This window comes from Drosophila bipectinata, chromosome 2L (genome assembly GCF_030179905.1).
Source record: "Drosophila bipectinata strain 14024-0381.07 chromosome 2L, DbipHiC1v2, whole genome shotgun sequence".
In the NCBI taxonomy this organism is placed as follows: domain Eukaryota; kingdom Metazoa; phylum Arthropoda; class Insecta; order Diptera; family Drosophilidae; genus Drosophila; species Drosophila bipectinata.
The window spans coordinates 3,555,844-3,568,788 of NC_091736.1; the positions used below are offsets into that span (position 1 = coordinate 3,555,844).

At 40.5% G+C, this 12,945-nt stretch overlaps 7 protein-coding genes across 10 annotated transcripts; 2 read left to right on the forward strand and 5 right to left on the reverse strand.

Annotated features, from left to right (window-relative positions):
- Positions 1-248: 248 nt before the first annotated feature.
- Positions 249-1,491, reverse strand: Ripalpha (RPA-interacting protein alpha). Of its 2 annotated transcripts, XM_070277580.1 has the most exons (4): positions 1,354-1,491; positions 1,053-1,297; positions 930-995; positions 249-847 (listed from the first exon to the last, which is right to left on the reverse strand). In XM_070277580.1, the coding sequence occupies exons 2-4, from the start codon at positions 1,173-1,175 to the stop codon at positions 440-442; spliced, it is 597 nt and encodes a 198-aa protein (XP_070133681.1). In that variant the 5' UTR covers positions 1,176-1,297; positions 1,354-1,491; the 3' UTR covers positions 249-439. The 2 variants fall into 2 exon arrangements, with proteins under 2 accessions (XP_070133681.1, XP_043068624.1); XM_043212689.2 differs by having other exon boundaries at positions 1,053-1,396.
- On the forward strand, positions 1,462-2,581 carry RpL7 (ribosomal protein L7). The gene is made up of 3 exons (XM_017240093.3): positions 1,462-1,583; positions 1,664-1,962; positions 2,031-2,581. Exons 2-3 carry the CDS (start codon positions 1,664-1,666, stop codon positions 2,488-2,490), a joined length of 759 nt encoding a protein of 252 aa, XP_017095582.1. The 5' UTR covers positions 1,462-1,583; the 3' UTR covers positions 2,491-2,581.
- A 366-nt stretch (positions 2,582-2,947) lies between these two features.
- On the reverse strand, positions 2,948-4,273 carry LOC108124433 (putative mediator of RNA polymerase II transcription subunit 15). The gene is made up of 3 exons (XM_017240095.3): positions 4,119-4,273; positions 3,692-3,950; positions 2,948-3,471 (listed from the first exon to the last, which is right to left on the reverse strand). Exons 1-3 carry the CDS (start codon positions 4,133-4,135, stop codon positions 3,322-3,324), a joined length of 426 nt encoding a protein of 141 aa, XP_017095584.2. The 5' UTR covers positions 4,136-4,273; the 3' UTR covers positions 2,948-3,321.
- A 132-nt stretch (positions 4,274-4,405) lies between these two features.
- On the reverse strand, positions 4,406-6,454 carry Snx17 (sorting nexin 17). Its single transcript, XM_017240089.3, has one exon. The coding sequence runs from the start codon at positions 6,315-6,317 to the stop codon at positions 4,878-4,880; it is 1,440 nt and encodes a 479-aa protein (XP_017095578.2). The 5' UTR covers positions 6,318-6,454; the 3' UTR covers positions 4,406-4,877.
- A 145-nt stretch (positions 6,455-6,599) lies between these two features.
- On the reverse strand, positions 6,600-8,195 carry LOC108124430 (alpha-N-acetylgalactosaminidase). The gene is made up of 5 exons (XM_017240091.3): positions 8,042-8,195; positions 7,794-7,968; positions 7,305-7,736; positions 6,882-7,244; positions 6,600-6,824 (listed from the first exon to the last, which is right to left on the reverse strand). The coding sequence occupies exons 1-5, from the start codon at positions 8,191-8,193 to the stop codon at positions 6,705-6,707; spliced, it is 1,242 nt and encodes a 413-aa protein (XP_017095580.2). The 5' UTR covers positions 8,194-8,195; the 3' UTR covers positions 6,600-6,704.
- Positions 8,196-9,388: 1,193 nt separating this feature from the next.
- LOC108124359 (uncharacterized) lies at positions 9,389-10,135 on the reverse strand. Its single transcript, XM_017239974.3, has 2 exons — positions 9,654-10,135; positions 9,389-9,591 (listed from the first exon to the last, which is right to left on the reverse strand). Exons 1-2 carry the CDS (start codon positions 10,057-10,059, stop codon positions 9,422-9,424), a joined length of 576 nt encoding a protein of 191 aa, XP_017095463.2. The 5' UTR covers positions 10,060-10,135; the 3' UTR covers positions 9,389-9,421.
- Positions 10,136-10,376: 241 nt separating this feature from the next.
- ath (ATP-dependent RNA helicase DHX33) lies at positions 10,377-12,925 on the forward strand. Of its 3 annotated transcripts, none has more exons than XM_017239912.3 (5): positions 10,377-10,459; positions 10,577-11,442; positions 11,565-11,640; positions 11,698-12,480; positions 12,541-12,925. In XM_017239912.3, the coding sequence occupies exons 2-5, from the start codon at positions 10,598-10,600 to the stop codon at positions 12,922-12,924; spliced, it is 2,088 nt and encodes a 695-aa protein (XP_017095401.2). In that variant the 5' UTR covers positions 10,377-10,459; positions 10,577-10,597; the 3' UTR covers position 12,925. The 3 variants fall into 3 exon arrangements, with proteins under 3 accessions (XP_017095401.2, XP_070132740.1, XP_070132739.1); XM_070276638.1 differs by having other exon boundaries at positions 10,386-10,508; XM_070276639.1 differs by lacking the exons at positions 11,565-11,640; positions 11,698-12,480; positions 12,541-12,925 and adding an exon at positions 11,531-11,564.
- Positions 12,926-12,945: the final 20 nt, after the last annotated feature.

The following is a 12,945-nucleotide window of genomic DNA, read 5'->3' on the forward strand; positions in this document are numbered from 1 at the left end:
GCAGATTGTTTATTTGGTAACCAGTTATGCCAGCGAAAAACAAGACGAATCGACCTGGAAAACCGGGAAAGAGAGCAGATGCAAAATAAATAAAAAAACCCATACCGGATATTATTTAAAGTAAATCCTGTTTCTTAATTGATTTCTTTCTGCAATAATTGGTTTTTTGGTTTCTTCAATAATCAATCTGTATCTACACAATATATATGCGCTTATTCATAGATAGATTTCCCGAAAAAAGGAATTGATTTTTAAATAATAAATAGTTTATATTCCATAATTTCCATTCAAGACTCAATCAATGTTTGATGAATTCACAAAGTTCCGAATTATATCTTTTCTTAAACTTAGGTATCAATACGATTTCTATAAACTTAGACTAGTTCAATAAAAATTCACAGTTTAACTCATGTTGGTCGCTGGGGGCAGGGAGTTTTCATTAAACGGATGAGAAGTAATCACAAGATCCGCACATGTTATACAATTGGCCAGAGGATGGTTCAATAAAGAAGCGCAATGCCTGAGTGCAATGGAGCTCGTGGGCGGATATCTGTTTGTGCAGCAATCCTTCTAGCTCCTCCATAGTAGCAGAGTGTTCAAATTGTACGCCACACTCGCAATTGTAGTTAGCTTTGCCACGCTGCAAAGGTTTGACGAGGCAAACTGGACACAGGACATCCTTTGGCTGTCCATCTTCAGACTCTTCGTACAAGGTCTCCACATTCTGTTCGCCCAGAGCATACCATTCGTTCACATCCGAGAGTAGTTCATCCAGGACAAGCTGCTCCAGTTCCAAATCGTGCTCGAACTCACTTAGTTCTAAGCGCAATATTTCCTTCAGCTCTGACTGCAAGAATATACATTTTTTAATGAACAATCTAATAGTCAGATCTTATTCATAGATAAAGCTGGGAAATCCTCTGACTCACCAATTGTATGTCGCGGTTTGCATCCGTACACTTGTTGCGCGTTTCTATGATGCGCTTCCGGTACTTCTGTGATGTAAAATGATTATTCTAATTGTCACATTTACACAGTAAAATATTGCATACCTCCCGCAGCATCTCGCGCAGTTTTGGCATTTGGGCACCCATCCTCTTTCTTTTGGCCACATCCTGAGCATGTCGCTTTTGCTCGACAGAGGTTTGATAGACAGGGCTCTGTGCAGTATTCATTTTACCCAAAATAAGTGGAAATGGACTATGGCATGCCAAGCTTTTTGGAAGAAATGCGCTTTTGAAATAATTCCGAACTGCTCTATCTATTCCAAGCGAAATATGAATCTAGATTACGGTATCTACTTTTAAGTTATGTAAAGCAAAGTACCACTTTAAAGTAATGTTTTTACTTTACTTTTATTGCAAATCCACAAAAATAGCGCACAATGTCCAATAGAGATGGACAGGCCCCGATAGAATTAAAAGGCCCGATAAATATTCTTGCGTCTATCGATAGTTTAGCATTGTACAACACTAAAGCGCATGGTTGCATTGGGGAATTTTGACAGCTCTAACACTGCCTACTACATGTTTCCGGTCTCTCTTTCCCTTTCTTTTACCAGCGTGTATAGTGAACAGTAAGAGGTTAGTGCGATATTTTCATTAAAATAAAAACAAACTTGAAACGAGAACCTTCAAATGACACTGCTTTCTGCCGCCCACAGATGCCTGCTACGGCCGTTAAGAAACCAGCAGCGAAAAAGCTGCCCGCTGTGCCGGAATCCAAGCTGAAGTTCAGCAAGAAACAAATCAGCAAGCGGGTCGCTGACTCGAAACGTCGTCTGAAGCGTGCCGCCGTCATTGCCCTGCGCAAGAAGGAGAATCTGGTGCGTGCTGAGAAGTACCAGAATGAGTACATCAAGGCTGATCAGCGCGAGATCAAACTGCGCCGTCTGGCCAAGAAGCGCAACCAGTTCTACGTGCCCGCTGAGGCCAAGCTGGCCTTCGTTGTCCGTATCCGCGGGTGAGTAGATTCGAGTTTCCCTGCCTGCGGATCTATTAAAATCGCTTCTTCCTGCTTCCTGCTAACAGTATCAACAAGGTGGCTCCCAAGGTCCGCAAGGTGCTCCAGCTGTTCCGTCTCCGCCAGATCAACAACGGTGTGTTCATCAAGCTGAACAAGGCCACCATCAACATGCTGCGCATCGCCGAGCCCTACATCACTTGGGGCTACCCCAACCTGAAGTCAGTGCGCGAGCTGATCTACAAGCGCGGCTATGTTAAGCACAACCGCCAGCGTGTGCCAATCACCGACAACTTTGTCATCGAGCGCAAGCTCCGCAAGGCGCACAACATTCAGTGCGTTGAGGATCTCGTCCACGAGATCTTCACTGTCGGTCCCAACTTCAAGTATGCCTCCAACTTCCTGTGGCCCTTCAAGCTCAACACTCCCACCGGCGGCTGGCGCAAGAAGGCTAACCACTACGTCAACGGTGGTGACTTCGGTAACCGCGAGGACCAGATTAACCGTCTGCTGCGCAAGATGGTCTAAGCAACAGTTTAAGCATTGTGTTGGACAGCAAATACAACAAAACGGTATGATGTAAACAGTGGAAGAAAATAAAAGTTACTTTTACAAACTACGACGAATGCCGTTCAATGCAAAACAAAAAAAAAAGCAGTGTTTTCGCTTCGAGGAGTATTGCGTATATTGGCAATAAACGTGAAAATAAGTCGATTTTGTGAATAGTTTTGTGGCAGATTGAATTTTGATCATGTAGGAATCTTATTCAAGTATTTTCCGTAAATTTAATGACTTGAAATTATTTTTAGAGTAAAGTCTGTTTAGTTTATTAGCGAATTTATTAATTTCCATTAATAACCATGGCCCACAGGCTTCATATTTTCCAATTTTGGATTTAATTTTGGCAACTTCATTGCTTCACTGCTTCTTCCAAGCCACAAATATTTGGAAAACCCCCACTACTCCCCATAAAAATAGTCAACTGTTTTAATTTTTCTACGCTCTATATCGTTTATTTTTGTTGTTCTGGTCAAAATGTAAGCGGGCATAATGCACAACACTTAAATGCAGATAGCATGCTAGATTCTGGGTGCCATGGGAATAATCGTTAGCCAATTATCGCTATATTGAATACAATCAGTTGCCTTTCAGCTGGCAGTGGATTTCTTTTTTTAATAAAATGTTACACACGGTAATGGTCCAAAGCATGGCGCAATCAAATATATAATTTAAATTCCAATAACATGGATACTAGTCAATAATCGAGGATCTGGCACCCTTTTTTTTAAATATATAATTAGTTAATTAATTGTTACCACATGCAGCACATGCCGTTGTCCGCTGTATAAATTCTGTTCTCTACTGATGCCCACCGGCCTGTGTGGTGGACACATGAATGTTCTGGACCAGACGCTGACCCCAGTACTCCTCCAGGTTGAACGGCTTAAAGTTTTTCAGTTGGTTATCTGATTCATTGCAGTAGATCACAGGCGTACCCTGCTCGTAGACCTGCAGAGAGAATGGTCGGCAAAGCATGAAGAGCAACTGAATTGTTTTTTTTTAAACAGGGACCGTAATTATTTAATTACTAAAAATTAGTTAATAATTTATAAAATACAAAATGGGGCTATCGGAATTGCGGTCCCTGATATCTGCGGCGGGCAGAAGCAAAATAGAATGAACAAGTGTGTGGACTGGCTCCAACTGACTGATTCCCGCACCAACTTACCTTGTTCCATGCCTCCCGGATATACCGGATGAGCTCGTCGTGCTGCGAGAGGGGCACATTCTGCTGCGGGGGGGCTGCGTAGAGGGTATTTGCGTTGCTGTTGTTGCCGGCACTGTGATTGTTGTAGCTCCCGGGTGCATTTGACGCCCCCGTTCCGGATGATGAGGAGCCGCTCGCATTATTGTTGTGATGGTGGTGGTAGCTGTGCATCGTATTGTGGCCACCGCTGCTGCCCTGGCGGCGAATGTAGGGGTAGCGTCTGCAGGGAAAATAAAAGAAAACAGACAAACATATGTACATACGTGCATGTGCATATATATGTGCACGCATATGTGCGTATGTATGTAAACACAGGCTATTGTTCGGAATGGCCCCGTTGTCTAAAAACGGGCAGGTAAAGCCCCAGCCACAATCTCCGTTAGTTTACCCGTTATTGCGTTCCATGTTGTAGTGAGTGTCTGTAAGATAATGGTCTGAAATTGTCTTGTTTATCGCTGAAAAGTTATTTATTCCGACAAAATCTTTTCTCCGCAATGTGGCCAGGTGTTGTGATGGCAGTCATCCCAAGCTTTCGGTATAACGGAAAATTATCGACACCCTCGCAGGCCATTTTGGGTCTAATTTTTAGCACATTGGCGGGATTGCAGAAAGATTTTAAAATAATTGCTAATTTGCTAATTGCTAAATTAATTTTTCAATCACAATCACCTTAAGTTCATTTCCCATATCAGTACATTTATTCTTTTAAAATGCATAACATATTTCGTCTATTTCTAAAATAAGGTAAATTTACGTACATACATACATATATTACAATACATGAAATAATAAAAGAGATAAAAGATGTCATCAAATTTCCATTTACAGAGCATGTACAATAATTCAACACGTAGACATAAATAATGCTGGGTAAAGGAGCTTTTCCGGTTGAGCATTCATAACGTTTCGGCTCTCACTTGTACTTTCATTGAGTGGGTAGATGCACCTCGTCATCTAGATTTCGTATGCAAGTAGCAGCGAGAATAGTCTTTTTTTTTTTTTACACACATATAAAATCTATAACCATAGTCGAGTTAAATGAATTAATATGGTTTCTGCACCTACACCTTGCGCTTAAATTTAATCTAGTTTGGCGATTTTGTTTCGCGGAAAAAGCGTTTCCATATTGGCAACTTGTTTAGCACGTTCACAGATCATCATCCCCGATGCCTTCGAACGCTTCGTTGGGTACTTGGGCTCCATCGTTTGCGCCATCATTGCGGAAGAACACAGCTCCAAAAGTGCGGGAAGTGGTCATCTTGTGTTGCTGCCGTGACCTAGGAGCCGCATCTTCGGGCAGAAATCGAACCGGCGGTGTTGTGGGTTCCGAACAGGGTGTGGTGACCCACGTTGACATCGAGCAGGTTGAGCTGGGTGTAGTTGAACACGAGGGGCCCGCTACAGGCTCCTGCTCGTCATCACTGCCGGGATCCCGTTGAAGCAGCTCGTCGACCATGGCCTGTAGACACACAGACATCAACATGGCTTGATCGCTGGTGATGGTAATCCAACGCAGGGTCTGTTTGGCAATAAGATACTCAAATGCCAGCTGCAGGTTAGTCGGTTCAAGGCGTGACTCTAGCGCGTTATGAGTAACACTGACGCGCCATGATCTCATTCGGGTAACCCGGAACTTTGTCTCGTATATCTTGGAGCCGCGTGCAGTGCGAAGACCCAGCTCTTTATTTCCGATGGTGATGAAAGCCGTTGTCTGGGACTCCGGATAGTCAACCTCCGAGGCGTTGAATTGCAGACATCCATATGAGGGTAACGTTCGCACTAGCTCCATATACTCCCGCTGCCTTCCATGAGCCTGCAGGCCGGTAAGCTTATGTCCCACGCTCGATGAGCAGATCACTACCCACTCACGGGTCACATCGCCCACGGCTTGGTTGTAGATAAGGTTCAGGGCCACCTGATTCCCATACAGCTTGGTGTCACACTTGGGGTTCCAGTAGCTTGTGCGCAGTAGCAGATCACACGGCTGAGGCACGTGTAGTCGCGTTATAAAAGGCGCCTCAAAGTCCATGAGGCGTCGCTCCAGGTAGACCTCATCCCCCGTACGCTGGCGACGAGCGAGGAACAGGCAGAAGTAGCGCGTCAAATCCTCAGGCAGTTGGAGCTCCCGGCAAACAAGCTTCAGCAGGGCACTGGAATTCTGTTGTACGTTGCAGCTAATGGGTATCCTATGTCCAGACGGCCTTGTGAGGACTTGCACCTCCAGTTGCTTCTCCTCGCAATCACTGGTCACCATTTTCTCGGCCAGGGCGGTGTCCAGCTGAGCACGCTGCAAGAACTGATGCAAATGGGCGGATCGAGTGAGACGTCCATCCTGGCCCACCGCCTGTAGGTAGTGCTCCAAAGCACAGCGTCGCGTCTCCAGCTGGTTGCTGGTCAACGGAAGCAGACGTTTCGGAGGAAAGGGGGGCAGGCTCACGCCCACGCAGTGCCTGCGCAGCTGCTCGTTCAAGGAGTGTAACTGCTTGTAGCGCAGGCAGCAGTGGTAGGCGCCGTTGATGTGTATGTTGTAACCTGTGTAGGAGGGCGCAGAGCCCAGCTCCTGGGTGTCGGGGATTGAGAAGTGCATCCTGCTGCTGTGCGTTGGCGCCGGGCCAGCGGCTCACACCTGCATTTTTTCCGACTCTCCTGCGGCACTTCTTTCTGCGAAAATTGGTGTCAATTCAATTAAAAGTGGCCAGATTTTTGCCAATAGCTGCCAGGGTTGTAGCCGTGCCAGTTGGCCCACACTTTACAGTTCACCTTTCCGGTGTTTTCCAACACTGCTAAGGGGCTTTACAGAATTTGTAATCCGAGGCGTTAAAAAACTTGAATTTTTAAATTTAAATAAACATTTCATATTTTATATAGTATTGGTATTGTAATACCTCTCCGGGTATAGTTAAAAATTTATTATTAAAATAAGTTCAAGTACTGTTAATAATAAAGTTTGGGCAAGTTCATTTAACAAAGTAAATTACAAGTCAGCGGGGAATTGGACTTCCCCCTTCAGCATAACCACTCCAGAGGGATTTACTTTAACTTTTATTTTAGTGTTGGGATATAAAACGCCATAATCAACGTTCTCGTAAAGGTCCTGAAAAATCAAGAAATCAAATGAAAGTCTCATTACAGAATAACATTCAGAACTCACCTCTACTCGATATCCAGTAAAGTTAATTAGGCCTAGTTCCTTTAAAGTTACTGAAATATCAGATGGAGTTCCGTCCGTTCTTCTGTTTACAAAGGCAATGGCATAGGAATAAAAGTTTTGGTAGAGAGGACTAATAGGCCTGGACCAGATTTCAATGCCCTTGTGCTTGTAAATTCGTCGTCCCTGTATTCCAAGTGGATCTTGGTCCACAGCAATTATTTTCCGATTTTGTAAAATATGTTTAAATTGCGGGCGAATCGTTCTCAAGTCAACAGACATTAAAAGAGGAGCCGCCAATATTGACCAAATTGCGAATTGAGTCTTTGCTTGCTCGTAACTTAATCCAAAGTTACCAATAATTAACTGAAATTTAAAAGAATTAGTTATTAAAATATATAAAAGAATTTAAAGTATTATTTTTACCATGTCAGGATCATTCCAATGTCCAGGTCCTGCATTTGGTGCTATTAGATCTTGGTTATTACCATAATAATCGATAATATTTTCCACAGATGCCCATGAATCCTGAATATCATCGTAATTCCTCCACAAGTTGCAATGGGATTGAATTGCGGAGTAGTTTGGCTGAATTCCGGCATATATTTGATAAACTGGCCAGCTACACGAATAAACCATTGACTTTCCTGTGCTATTCAAAAGTCTTCCGAAATTTGAATAGCCCTGATCCATGTCATAGGGCAGAGCATAGCATCCATCTAGTTTTACGTAATCCACATTCCATTCGGCAAACTGAAGGGCATCCTTCTCCTCATAACCAATAATGCCTGGATAACCCGCGCAAGTATAGTTGCCATAATCTTCATAAATTCCAAATTTCAAGCCTCTCGAATGGACCTTTTAAGGAATTACTTATTTTTCAAAACAATTTAAAGATTATTTTGTTAAACTCACATAATCTGAAAGTGCTTTCATTCCACTTGGAAATCTTTTGCGATCAGCCACTAATTTTCCATCATGGCTTCGATGCTTTTCCAACCAACAGTCATCAATATTGATGTATTCGTATCCAACAGATGCGTAGCCATCAGCAACTACTATATCTGTCATAGTTTGAAAAAGCTGTTCACTATAGTATTTTTTTTTTTTGGAAAAGGTGATTAAATTAAATGTATCTTTGAGTTGTTCATATCTACATATACCTTATACAATTATCAGGATCGTTTACACAATCAGTATTGCAGCGAAATCTCTCCCATGAGAGCCATCCCATCGGTGGAGTCTTGGCCAGACCATTGTCTAGGGCACAACTCAATTCGAAACTCAGTAAAATAATCCAGATAACTGAAAACATCGCTATTTGAAAATATTAAAGCAGGGAAAAAGTTTAAAAATACTATAAAAATCTTCTTATCTATTCTTCTTCTAAACTTCTTATGCCATATTTAAGAGTATAATTTATACTCAAAGATAGTTTTAATAAAACCTCATAAAAATCAATAATTTTTTTATTTAAATTTGAAGAATATTTATTCTGGAACGATGGAATTCCGCAAGGCTCAGCATAAAAAGCGATTAAAATCTGGCAACGCCGTTTAAGCCTGGCTTAAATACAACTGGCTTGAAACAATGGCCAAAAGGGAAGAGAGATAAAAGAGAAAAAAAGGTCTAGGTCAGTAGAAGAGTTGAGCTGAAACTCTAAGTAACTGCCAAAATGGTTCTACCACTTCTTTTTACTTGAAATAAAACAACAAAATGTTTAACAATTACAATGAACTTGATGTCACAATAATCACATGTATATACATATATAAACCAATTTCCGCTCTTTTAAATCCAATCCGAGTGAATTTATTGGCTGAACAATAAAAAGCCTTTTAATAATCAAATTTATATAAATTTTAATGATATTATTTACGCACTTTCCGCAATTAAAAAGGTTTTGTCAATTTAAGCCGTTCATACACTTAAAAGAAAAAAATAAACTAGTTTGTGAACAGAAATGTATAGTACATACCAATGATTTCTATTTGTATATTTGCAGCGCAATTAAGTAATTGAGTTTTCCGCATTTGAGCCGGTTTATCCAGGCCCAAATTGGTTGATGAGCATTAGTTTTTATGTTAGATTTGCTAAAACTTTATTGTTTTTTGTTTTCCTTTCCATAATCATAAAATATTTTATGACTCACTAAAATGACCATTAAGGAATTTCGTTGCAATATAGTTAGCTTAGAAAACTATCTACTGTGATGTGCAACATTAAGAACTAACTCGTCTGTATACATACATAAATACAAAAGGGCAATTAATAAAAAAAAACAGGTTTCTTAACGGTATAAGATATGATTAATATCTGCCACGATGTACCTGCATATGTTTATGATTTATTGTTCATTGGCTTATATCGCAAAATTCGATTGCTGATCTATAAAAATGATTTTATATTTTATTTTTTGTTTAATAGTTTATTATTTCTAAATACTTTTCTCCAGAAAAAGTAAATAATACACATTTTTCCCCAAGTTCAAAAAAGTTTTAAAATATCGTAATGTTACCTAATATATTTTATTTGTATATTTTTTAATCATTAATAAACTTAATAATATTTTGATCTCTAATAAATTGACATTTTTGCTCATAGAGGAATAGAGATTCCTCCATTTTCATAAACTCCGCATTCAGCAATTTATTATTTTTCCTGATTTGGTTGAGAAACTTATCCATGGGAGAGGACTCTTCTTTAGGAGCATCTGAAAATGTTTTAGGTATAAAAATTATAGTACAGGCAAAACACAAATTTTGATTTATCTACCTTCTTGTTTGGAATGGTTTTTTTGTTGTTCTTGTTGCTTTTGGACTGGGGGAAGTGTTCCCGTTGAAATAGTTGACAAATTGGAACGTCCTATTTTTTCGCCGCTTTCTACAAATTGTGCTATAACGTTTCGGAACTTCTCGGGTATTAGAAATAGTCGGTCGAGGTTTCCTTTTTTATAGCAAAGATAGGCGGATTTCATTTGAAACCACTTCCTTCGGATTTGAGTTGGCGATTTGTTTGGGAATCCACGCTTTTTCATTTGGTTTGCTATTTGAATAAATGTATATTGGGTTGTGCTTGTGGACAGAGCGCCTTGTGAGTTATTGACTTCTTTAATCAAGTTCAGCATGCATTCTATTTCCGCGGATATCCAAAAGTTTCTTTTCAGCTTTTCCGACTTCATTTTGACAGATGTGGAAAATTATGAAAATTAATTAGAACTTTGTTTATGTTTTGTACCCTCAGAATAGTGTGACCGAACAAAGAGAATCTGAAAATGATTTATTGAAAGGTTTTCTTAAATCTTTGTTTAAGATTTTTTAAAATATAATTTTATTCTTTAAAAAAAAAACTTTAAAAAAATAATTCAAAAAAAAACTATTTTGAAAAACTATTTTATAAATTTAAAACTGATATAAACCTGTTTGTTAAAAATTGTAATATATCGAATCGTGTTTATATATCGTAATATATCGAAATTTTAATTTATCTGATATCGATAGTTTCCATCTGCTCGCCTGTTGCACAGTTTGCTTATTTTTGTAAATAATTTTCAGAAATTAATTCTTAACCGTTAGCTTAAGGTAAATAAAAGCAATCAATGGAATGAGACCTTTGAAGTTTATCTGCTAAGTAAACAAGACTATAGATGTTAATTTGTATTATAACGTTTACTTTATTTCACGTTTCTCCAATTGCAGAAACGTGCGCACGTTTTTATAATGGACTCGAAATACCTGGCCACCAGTAGAAATGATTCCGGGGGGCCTGGATCTGTCAACTTCTCAATTAAAAGGAAACATGATATGCTGGGAATTAGTCCTGTTTCAGAAAAGAAACTCCATCTTGCGCAGATAAAGCAACCAGTGCCAGCGCCTGTTTTGCTGACAAGCAAACGAACCACCATCGAACAGCACCAAAAATCCTTGCCAGTCTATAATTGCCGACAGCGAATTCTCAGGGAGCTGAAACTGAATGACACAGTGCTTATAATGAGTGAAACGGGGTCTGGAAAGACCACGCAGATCCCGCAGTTCTTATTGCATGCGGGCTATGCAAAGAACGGCATGATTGGAATCACCCAGCCACGGAGGGTGGCTGCCATTACAGTCGCCAAGCGAGTAGCGCAGGAGATGTCCGGAGGTCTAGGAGACACAGTGGGTTATACAGTTCGTTTCGAAGACGTCACCTCCAAACGTACAAAGATACGATTCCTTACCGACGGCGTGCTCCTGCGAGAGTCCATCAAGGATCGACTTTTGCAAAAATATTCTGCAATTATCCTAGACGAAGCCCACGAGCGCACCGTTAATGCTGATTTATTATTCGGCATTGTCAAGGAAGCCCAAAAAGAGCGAAGAAAGCAGAAGTTGGGATGCCTGAAGGTTGTGGTCACCTCGGCTACTATGGATATTGATCATTTTGGCAAATATTTCAAGTGCAAAGGAATGTATTTAGAAGGAAGGACCTATCCCGTACGAGTGATGCATGCCAAGGAAGAACAAGATGATTATGTTCACGCAGTACTGGTTACGTTATTCCATATTCACCGCACCACTCCTCGCAAGTACGTTTGACGTTGCTATGAAAGGGATATGAAAGAATTAACTTTTATTTGTTCCCTTGAATGTTTTGTATTTGTTCACCTCATGAAGGGAGCCCATTAACTGTTAGCATTTCAACTTGCAGCCATGACGTTTTAATATTCCTAACAGGGCAAGAGGAAATCGAATCACTGGCTCATCAAATCCGACAACTAGCAAAGGTAAAAGTGGCCCATTCTACTCACTGAAATAAGATTAAAACCATTATTTTTTTATAGATTGACGTCAATGGGACCGCAGATCTCCGTGTATATTCATTGTATGCGCAATTGGCGCAAAATAAGCAGCTGGAATGCTTTTTGCCAACTCCCCTAAACATCCGGAAAGTCATATTGGCCACAAACATAGCAGAAACCTCAATTACCATTCCCGGCATTAGGTGTGTTATTGATTGTGGATTTGTCAAAGAGAAATCCTTCAATTCCGCAGACGGGCTAGATGTTCTAAAGTCAGTCAGGATATCGAAAGCACAGGCATGGCAAAGAACAGGCCGAGCTGGTCGAGATGCACCTGGCACATGCTATCGAGCATATACGAAAAAACAGATGGAGTCGTTTGCGGATGCTACTCAGCCGGAAGTCCTCAGAACGAATCCCACGGCAATGGTGTTGCAACTTCTCGCTCTGGACATCGATTGCAACAATTTTGACTTCCTGGATGCTCCTCCGGAAGAGGGACTGCGAAGTGCTTATAAAAGCTTGGATGCCCTTGGGGCAATCAAAAGCGGATCAGTGTCACATATTACTCCTTTGGGCAGGCAGATGGTCCAGTTCCCGTTGGATCCGAAATATGCCAAACTTTTACTAACAGCATCGTCTTTTGGATGCATGGAGGAAATTTTAAGCCTGGTATCTGTCCTCACAAGTGATCATGTTTTTGTTTCGAATACCGACAAGAATGAAATGGCTTCCCTGGCCCACGCAAAGTTTCAGTCAAAACACGGGGATCACTTAACGCTTCTTAATGTATTTAATGCATTTGTTAAAACAGAAAAACCAAAGGTTTGTACACCTTGCTTGTATACCTTGAAGAAATTATAATGTTTTCTCCTTTTTGTTTAGGTGTGGTGCCATGATAATTATTTAAATTTACGTAGTCTAACTTATGCCCGAAACGTTCGACGTCAATTGGCGGAAATCGGCGAGCGCATGGATTTGGTCCTGAACAGTTCCGATGATATTGAAATGCTAAAAAAATGTCTTCTGAATGGATTTTTCGAAAATATTGCTGTTCTGCAAAGAGATGGATTTTATGTGACAGTTTCGGGCAATATCAGGGCCAAGATTCATCCGTCTAGTGTCCTGCATGGGAAATACAAGCCGAGTTATATTCTTTTTACTGAAATAGTTCAGACCGAACAAACTTTTCTACGCCAAGTCTCAGAAATATCCATCGAATGGATTAAGGAAGTTGTACCGTTTGTTAAAAATATACCTACAAGATAAAGTCAAGTGCAAATATTTTCT

What these genes read in the sequence shown, in the direction of transcription:
- Ripalpha (XM_070277580.1), bottom strand. Translation starts at nt 1,175, where the DNA reads ATGAATACTGCACAGAGCCCTGTCTATCAAACCTCTGTCGAGCAAAAG. An exon ending in TGCGCGAGATGCTGCGGGAG is followed by an intron (nt 996 to 1,052) that starts GTATGCAATATT and finishes TTTACATCACAG; the next exon opens with AAGTACCGGAAGCGCATCAT. An exon ending in CAAACCGCGACATACAATTG is followed by an intron (nt 848 to 929) that starts GTGAGTCAGAGG and finishes ATATTCTTGCAG; the next exon opens with TCAGAGCTGAAGGAAATATT.
- RpL7 (XM_017240093.3), top strand. Translation starts at nt 1,664, where the DNA reads ATGCCTGCTACGGCCGTTAAGAAACCAGCAGCGAAAAAGCTGCCCGCT. An exon ending in TTCGTTGTCCGTATCCGCGG is followed by an intron (nt 1,963 to 2,030) that starts GTGAGTAGATTC and finishes TCCTGCTAACAG; the next exon opens with TATCAACAAGGTGGCTCCCA.
- LOC108124433 (XM_017240095.3), bottom strand. An exon ending in TCCGGGAGGCATGGAACAAG is followed by an intron (nt 3,472 to 3,691) that starts GTAAGTTGGTGC and finishes TTCTCTCTGCAG; the next exon opens with GTCTACGAGCAGGGTACGCC.
- Snx17 (XM_017240089.3), bottom strand. Translation starts at nt 6,317, where the DNA reads ATGCACTTCTCAATCCCCGACACCCAGGAGCTGGGCTCTGCGCCCTCC.
- LOC108124430 (XM_017240091.3), bottom strand. Translation starts at nt 8,193, where the DNA reads ATGTTTTCAGTTATCTGGATTATTTTACTGAGTTTCGAATTGAGTTGT. An exon ending in TGAAAGCACTTTCAGATTAT is followed by an intron (nt 7,737 to 7,793) that starts GTGAGTTTAACA and finishes ATTCCTTAAAAG; the next exon opens with GTCCATTCGAGAGGCTTGAA. An exon ending in ATTGGAATGATCCTGACATG is followed by an intron (nt 7,245 to 7,304) that starts GTAAAAATAATA and finishes TTTAAATTTCAG; the next exon opens with TTAATTATTGGTAACTTTGG.
- LOC108124359 (XM_017239974.3), bottom strand. Translation starts at nt 10,059, where the DNA reads ATGAAGTCGGAAAAGCTGAAAAGAAACTTTTGGATATCCGCGGAAATA. An exon ending in AAACCATTCCAAACAAGAAG is followed by an intron (nt 9,592 to 9,653) that starts GTAGATAAATCA and finishes AAACATTTTCAG; the next exon opens with ATGCTCCTAAAGAAGAGTCC.
- ath (XM_017239912.3), top strand. Translation starts at nt 10,598, where the DNA reads ATGGACTCGAAATACCTGGCCACCAGTAGAAATGATTCCGGGGGGCCT. An exon ending in CACCGCACCACTCCTCGCAA is followed by an intron (nt 11,443 to 11,564) that starts GTACGTTTGACG and finishes TTCAACTTGCAG; the next exon opens with CCATGACGTTTTAATATTCC. An exon ending in TTAAAACAGAAAAACCAAAG is followed by an intron (nt 12,481 to 12,540) that starts GTTTGTACACCT and finishes CTTTTTGTTTAG; the next exon opens with GTGTGGTGCCATGATAATTA.